General features: G+C 34.8%; 1 protein-coding gene across 1 annotated transcript; it reads left to right on the top strand.

Annotated features, from left to right (window-relative positions):
- Positions 1-6320: 6320 nt before the first annotated feature.
- On the top strand, positions 6321-7441 carry LOC149962196 (uncharacterized). The gene is made up of 6 exons (XM_090166132.1): positions 6321-6439; positions 6509-6567; positions 6874-6978; positions 7050-7088; positions 7164-7208; positions 7320-7441. Exons 1-6 carry the CDS (start codon positions 6346-6348, stop codon positions 7344-7346), a joined length of 369 nt encoding a protein of 122 aa, XP_090022258.1. The 5' UTR covers positions 6321-6345; the 3' UTR covers positions 7347-7441.
- The last annotated feature ends 962 nt before the right edge of the window (positions 7442-8403 follow it).

The following is an 8403-nucleotide window of genomic DNA, read 5'->3' as shown; positions in this document are numbered from 1 at the left end:
GCCTCAAGGCTGACAAAATGTCACGCGATGGAACTGGTTTGTAACAAACTCTATCCGTACTTTTTAGAAAGAGGTGCCACGCTGTGGTCCAGTTGTTTGACACTAACTGCAAACATCTAGTTTTCAGGCAATTTTTCGAATTTGGAAGAAACTCACTGATAAAGGGGGGACAAGAAACGAGAGAAACATCAGCACATTTGGCGGCCACCACATTTCCCGGCACTCCCACGTGAGCAGGACACCATAACAAAACGATGCTGCCCTGATATTTTTTTTGTAAAACATTTCTACATAAAGTTAGGGGGCGCTATTTTGGTTTTTTGCCCAGGGCGCCATTGGGGCTAGGTACGGCTCAAGGTTCTTACAACCGGCACGGGTACGGCTCTGGGTCCAGACGTACCCTGGTGGCCAGAATTGTCAACGACCGGAAGTCTCGATTTTACCGATACACGGGGTGAAAATTGCAAAGGGGGTGCAATCGCGATTGATGAAATTATTATTTTTGTAGGCCAAGGCCTATCTATTGAAAACTTGTTTCCAGTTTGAAAGCCTTTAAACAATTTAACGAAAAATTAGGTGATATATATAAATGGCTCAAAAACAATATGAAAAAGGTCGCTTACAGTATTTATTTCCCACAACTAACCAGAGCCACTAAGGTACGGACCACGATTGAATATTTCAATTTCAAATGTTATATTAAAACAAACCGTTGGAAAAATATTAAATTCGCCAAAGCCGCCGCAAGATGGCGTCGTGTCAAGAAATCTTGTTCCGGATTTGTATCTGTAAAGGGGGTAAAATTGAGCGGACCGCAAAAATATCTGGCAGCCTCGTTTGAAAAAACATTCAACTCGTAGTATAGTAAAATTTATTAGAGAGAACTATCCCTGTCAGGTTATTTAATCCATGTTTAGACGTACCAAATAATATAGCAGAATACACAGCATATGACTCAAGCCAAAGTAGATGGCGTTAGCTGCTTAATAACGTAGATCTTTTCCACCTTCTTACCCCCGACTAGTTCGTAACTTCTTTTAACGCGAGGTTTGCCAGAATTTATAGCCCGGTGCACCTAGTAACAAAGACCAAACCACCGAGGTCTATCATCATAAAGCCCTACGCCAACGTCCACAAGCCCGGACAGGTGACAAATCCAGCATGGGTAGTAGCACCCTGCTACTGATGGTCGCACCTTCGACGCCAGCCCCTCAACCCAGCAGAAGGGGCAGCAATGTGACGACAAATCCCCACTTCGCACACAGCAGTGGGATTAAGAGTGGGTGCTATAGCAACTCCAGCCGACACCCTACCTACGTAGGTAAGGAGTCATACCCTTCAGAAAGAGCTCCTAAAGGGGAACGATGGGCACACAGCGGTCCACATAACCCGGCACAGGTGGCAACGGAGATCCCGGTGTGCGCCAAAAGGCCGGGAAACAGGACCACTACACCTCATACGGAGACCCGCCGTATCACAGCAGGCTACCCAATCCGCGGAGGCAGCCAGTTTGTACAAACCCTCTCCGTTAGCCTGAGCCGAGACTCAGTTTCCAGCCCAAACTTGACCGAAGTCGGAGGCGGAGATAGGACCATTTGATCAGAGCTAACATCTCCCAGTGCGCCACCGCCCTTATGGGTTACAAGTGCCGTACCCCGACACCCCAGTAAAGCCACCAGTTATTGCACACTCTACCCATTTAGGGCCCCTTGAACGGGTAGGCAGGAAAATTCCGCCAGACTGGCGTTTCATTCTTTAATCTTCCTTGGAGGGACCGAAACGTAGGACTCAAATTCCGTTTCTGCGCCATCTAGATCTAGGGCGGGGTTTTGTTATTAGATATGGTAGATGGTTGATGGCTATTAGAAGGTCAATTCTTTAATTCTGAAGTATTTGTCTCCTCCAGATAAAAATGCCAGACAAAAAACATTCACCTCACCAACAACGCATAGAAGAAATCACTATGAAAATATGTAATGATGGCACAATCAAAGATAATCTAGACTACGTACAATGAAGTTATACTTCCCAATCTGAGGGAATTGACAGGCTCCCTCTAGTGTTTACATTTTCATACAGCCGTGGACAATGGAATCTTTAATTTAAAATTTATTCTTATTGTTAATTATTAGTATTATTATTTATTATAAATGATAAAAAAATATCTGAACAATTTGAAATTTTCAGTCAGAGCTAAGAATATTCATCCCACGTTTGCATTTTCCAGATGGCGCTACAGAGTGATGTTTTAGGGTGTTTCCTTACTGAGACGTATAAGGCGATCGCCACAGGGAACAATGCTCTCTATTTCTCATACATAGTTCATAGTTACTACTTTGCGTTCTTGACCCCACTTAATAGAAAGGTTAAGCCACCCCACAAAAACGTGTAAGGGAAATTTGTAGCTACACTCCTACAAGTTCGAACTTCCCAGTACACGTTTCGAGGGGTCGCCAAATGGTCTAATGTTAACTGATCAAAGAATAGAAAGCCCCAGGAATGGAAGGTGTAGCTCCGTCTAGTGGAACTTTTGCGCCTCTCGTTTTTAAAGAGAGACCGGGTTGTGTTATCCCTTTCCGGTTATTCTGATTTGCTTTGCCGGAAGTTTCTATATCAGCCAAAACACGCGCCTAATAATATCCATCCTTCCATTCCTGGGGCTTTATATTCTTTGAACTGATCTGCTTTTAAAATCAAAAATGCATTAACCAAACATCTATCTACTACAGAGTTTAAATAATATTATGCCTTATTAGTAAATATTAAAGAAAATTTTAAGAAGTGTTTTTTACGGTAAATATTAAAAAAAACGTGTAATTTATTTTCTGAGCTCTTACTTCAAATTACTGTGAACCAGCCCTGCAGATGGTTAAAGACAAATTGATTCATCGGATTGCGATACACCCCGCAAATATCTATGTGGTATCAGGATAAATAACAGATATCCTAACGCGATTAGAAACAATAGGTTGGAGTGACTCCTATGGTTAATATTTTTTAGCATCAATAAAACATTTAATATAGCAAAAATAGGCACTAACTTTAATTTTACACATGTTATAATTTTCCGATTGATATTAGCTATTTTCAATAGGTAATTTTGGGTAGTTTGAGCTTAGCGAGCCAGTGGCGTAGGCAGAAATTCGTAAAGGGGGGGTCGAAGTACGTGAATGTTAAGAGGGGGTCGAGAAGGGGGTGGAAATTTAGTACCGTCGAAGATAGGCCCAAGGGGGGTCTGGACCCGGAAACTCCCCCCTTTTTTCTACGCCACTGAAGCAAACTATATAAAATTCTACGCGCATTTATTTTGGTTTATAAAACTAACTATAAGACAAATTGATAATTTAAATAATAATGAAAATACTTTTCTAGTAAGAACCTTACCTGCTTCTATAGTTGAAGGCTAAAAACGACCCTCACATTTTGAAGTATTCATTACGATGTAACATCCTCTCGATCTCCATGCTTAAATGATTCATGGTCGCTTTCTTAATCTATATAGGATGAAAAATTGGTGAATAAGTAGATAAGTCCATAATGAAAAGGGATAATAAAGCTAAACCCTAAACAAATTTGAAGAATTTTAAAAACTTACTAATAGCTCGTACCGATAGGTCTTCTATATCTCTCGCGAATACAGCAAGTTTTTAATTTCAAACACAGATGCGCTTTAAAAATGTTCGCTTATAAAACAAAATCAAGGTTACGACAATTAACGGGTTTTCCAGATATCTGCTGCCAACTTGCCAACTTCTAAAAACATATTACGTAAAATTAATAGGCTTTATCCGATTTCAAAGAAATATTTAAGGTTGTTAAAGAATTTAGAAATTGAGGGAATTTCCAGTTGAGGAAAAAAACTCTAAACCCCTTTTTGGGTAAAATAGAATAGTGTTATCAGAAGAATATAATATATCTAGTTTATTTTTATCCGAACTATATAGTATATTTAGTTTATTTTATCCGAACTATATAGTATATCTAGTTTATTTTTATCCGAACTATATAGTATATCTAGTTTATTTTTATCCGAACTATATAGTATATCTAGTTTATTTTTATCCGAACTATATAGTATATCTAGTTTATTTTTATCCGAACTATATAGTATATCTAGTTTATTTTTATCCGAACTATATAGTATATCTAGTTTATTTTTATCCGAACTATATAGTATATCTAGTTTATTTTTATCCGAACTATATAGTATATCTAGTTTATTTTTATCCGAACGATATAGTATATCTAGTTTATTCTTATTAAACGTTTATACTAAATCTAGTTTATTTTTATTAAAAGTATATAATCTATCTACTAGGAGAGGCGAGTCATTCCACGCCAACTCACCTCTATGTGTGTTTATTTTCGACCTTTATATTTGTTAATTTTCGACCTTTGAATTGATGAAGCTTAGATTTACTTTGTAAATCAATGGTAGGCCCAGTGTCTTCGGTCTCCGTAAATTTCTAACCGCTAAATTTCCAAATAGAACTCACTCAATCTAACAGTTGTGAAAGCACTTCTTGATACCTTCGAACAAAAGCAAAGAAGTCCAGATACACATTAGCAAGATAGCTAGATGATTAGATGAATACCATTGATTTACAAAGTAAATCTAAGCTTCATCAATTCAAAGGTCAAAAATTAACAAATATAAAGGTCGAAAATAAACACACATAGAGGTCGAAAATTATCTAACATGAAGGTCGAAAATTAACAAATAGAAAGGTCGAAAATTAACAAATATAAAGGTCAAAAATTAACAAACATAATGGTCGAATATTAATTAACATAAATGTCGAATATTAAATAACATAAAGGTCGAATATTAACTAACACAAGGTCGAAATTTAACTAACACAAGGTCGAAAATTAACAAACATTAAGATCGAAAATTAACAAACATAAATGTTTTAAATTAACTCACATTAAGTTCGTAAATTAACAAACATAAAGGTCAGAAACTAACAAACATAACATACGACAATCAATAGTCGAGAACTAGCAATATCAATGGTCGAAACCTAACAAACATAACGATCGAAGTTTTGAAATTACAACGGAATTACTCGAGGGGCAGCTCACTTCAACGATAATTAGCACACCCTCGTATGGTTAAATCATGATTCAATTTTTAATCATGATTATTAGGACACTCTGTAACAAAGTGATATGTCCCTTTGTCTTACCCAGGGTGAAAGCCAACCTATTACTGACTCCGGGCATTCAATAACAACGAGCTACCCATCTTCCTAAATACAGAACTTTTTCTTATGAATCAATCCAGTAATAATTATTATATAAACAGTGAATTTTGTCATTTTCTATTTTTTGTTTTATCTCTTTAAACGTTATCTAAGCCTATGAGCAAAAGTTTATGATATCTCTTTTTTGAGATTACTATCTCCCCAAACTGAAAATGCTATTCGCGTGTTAAGTTAGCGAGTTTAAGGTATGTTATAAACTTCAACTTTGACTAAAAGCAGCACCAACCCCTTTTTCGTGATTGACCCCGAGAGACTACCCTGAATTCCGTATTAACTACTTGACCAAGTATATACAAAACTAATTTATTAATTATATTTTACATAGCCTGCCATCAGTAAATTTTAATCAATACAATAACCAAATCTTTAAGTAGTAGCTGTACTTTTGTCTAAAACCATATATTCGTCACGTATTCAGCTTCATTCCTAAATTAGACAAGCCAACTATGCTGCCGAAGGCTTTCATTATATATTACATAGCCTGCCATCAGTAAATTTTAATCAATTCAATAACCAAATCTTTAAGTAGTAGCTGTACTTTTGTCTAAAACCATATATTCGTCGCGTATTCAGCTTCATTCCTAAATTAGACAAGCCAACTATGCTGCCGAAGGCTTTCATTATATATTACATAGCCTGCCATCAGTAAATTTTAATCAATTCAATAACAAAATCTTTAAGACTTAGACGTGGAAATCCCTGAAAATTTCCTATAACGATAAATATCATGGGATTCGCGGAAAAGATAAAAATTATGCCTTTAGCAAAAGAACCTGTTGAAATCTGAAAATTAAATCAACGGACTCACGTAAATCGAAAAAGAATTTAAGCGCTGTGACTCAGAAACATTCGGAGGTAATAAAGAATATTCAACATAAATTATCCTCTAAACGATAATCATAAAAATGAAGAAATACCCGTACAAATTTTCCGAATATTTAGAGGGGTTTTTCTTTAAACTAATAATCAGTTTTTCTCGGAGGGGTAGCGAACTTAAATGGAGTATATAAAGATGGATATGAATACGTTGATATATTACTTTCTTTCGCGAACGTGCTGAGAAATATACCTAACAAAGATGAACGGTTTGAAATATTTTGTCGCCTTTTTGGCCCTAGTTTGCGTGTCTCACGCGTTCGATGATGTTAGCGGTTTAATTCAAGTGTATTGCGGTTAGTTTAATTATTTGAGTTAAGAATTAATCAATCGAATTGTTAATTATTTTATTTTTTAATTTACAGATGCCCCTGAAGAACTGTACACGAAAGCTTTTTCGTGCGCTGATCAATTGCCAGCAGCGGTAAGTTAATTTATTTGATTAAATTTGAACAATGGTTTTAAGAGTGAAGCGTGTTTTAATGAAAACTATTGTTAGGAAATTATAAGGTCTATGAGAGGTTAAATTAATTTAAATCTAATTATATTTTATTAAGGAAATGTTGGCGTTATACGAGGTTTGAATTATTTATTAAAGTTTAAAAACAGGACGGCATTTTAAAAATGTTTACGTTTTAACCTTGTAGACCTTTAGGAATAAACTAATTAGTTTAAAACTTAACTCGCTAATATTAAATTGGTGTTAAACATTTGTTATGTTGTTTTAAAGTTTTTGGAAGCGCAAAACGCGTGCATGCAAGAAGTGGCCAAAACATCCGATAAACTGGAATTCAGAACCCATTTATGTGATTCTGCAAAGACTGTAGTTACAGAGGTAAGAATTTCACCTAATTTAATTAACTAGAAACATGATAATTAAATAGGCCATATCGAAACTTATTTTAGATGAAAGACTGTATGTTGAACCAAAAATCTATTAAAGAGGTAAAAACAGTACAAAAATATTAATAATAAATTATTAATAAATCAATTTATTTTTAAAATTATTTTTATTTTTAGTATGAACTAAGTTCCGAGGACGCTATCAAAATGTTGGAAACCCTGGTAACGCATTCCTTTCATTTAGTTTCAATTACTTTAAAATTTGATGAAATATAATATACGACAGTAATATTTTCGAAATTTTAGACTAACCAAACCATTTTTCCTTTTCAGAACTGCTTAAGAAGCATCCACAACTAAAAGGGAAGACAAGATGTGACAAAGCAATGCTGTGACATTTTAATGTTTTGTTAATTATGTTGAAATTGAAAATAAACAATTATTTTGTTAGAAAATTTGAATTACGAATTGAGAAAAATTTGAAAACATCTAACTTAACTTACGAAAGTACGTACGAGTCAGAATAGTGCTAATGTTTCAATTATAATCTTAAATAAAGACTATTTAAAATTTTGAAATTTATTGTAATTTACATTTCAATATTTTAACGCCAACTTTAAGACCAAAATTAAATTAATTTTAATATGATTCTTAAACTATATGTACGAGTATGCAAGTCAGAAAAACTCACTTTTAAATCTCAATGAAACAAAATAGTTATTAAGGAAAACGAAATTTATAGAAAGGCCGAATAATTTTCTTATAATAAACCGAAAATTCGCATTGTTCAGATAAGAGCTCCGGTAAAAATTATGTACAAAACGTTTGCACATTCCTCAACCTTCTAATATTTATTATTAAAGCTATACATGTACTAACAAACTTCAAGGACAAATATACAACAAGGATTTAGTTGAATCCAGTATACTCCTTCCCCTAAACAAAATCAAATAAGTCCGCTATCTGATTGGTTCCCTGGAACTGACGTCATTCGACGCGATCGAAGCGCCCCCGAGTGACGTTCTTCCCTAATTACTTCCCTCTTTCCCGTGGCCGTGGATCGTCTCGTAGTCTTCCTTGCTAAAATTAAATACACACTTTCTTGGTTGAATCTACGATAGACTAAAAATACATTTCGAAAAATTATTTTACTTCAATAACACGAAGATTTTCAAAGCCTACTTTTTCAGTTTAGAAACCATTAAATTAAAGATTTGGAAATTTTTCATTGTTATTTAGGTTGTATTAACGCCAGGGCCCCCAGTGGTACTACAATTCCTATAAAATCCTATATTTTCAAAAATGTCCTATAACATCCTATATTTTTAGCAAAAGTCCTATAAAATCCTATAATTTTGATATTTTGCACATTTCAATTTTCAAATCCAACCACTCAGTTAAATTTATAGATTTAGCT

Source organism: Leiobunum rupestre, chromosome 1, assembly GCF_980474605.1.
Source record: "Leiobunum rupestre chromosome 1, qqLeiRupe1.1.hap1, whole genome shotgun sequence".
NCBI lineage: Eukaryota > Metazoa > Arthropoda > Arachnida > Opiliones > Sclerosomatidae > Leiobunum > Leiobunum rupestre.
This window is presented reverse-complemented; position numbering and strand designations above follow the sequence as displayed.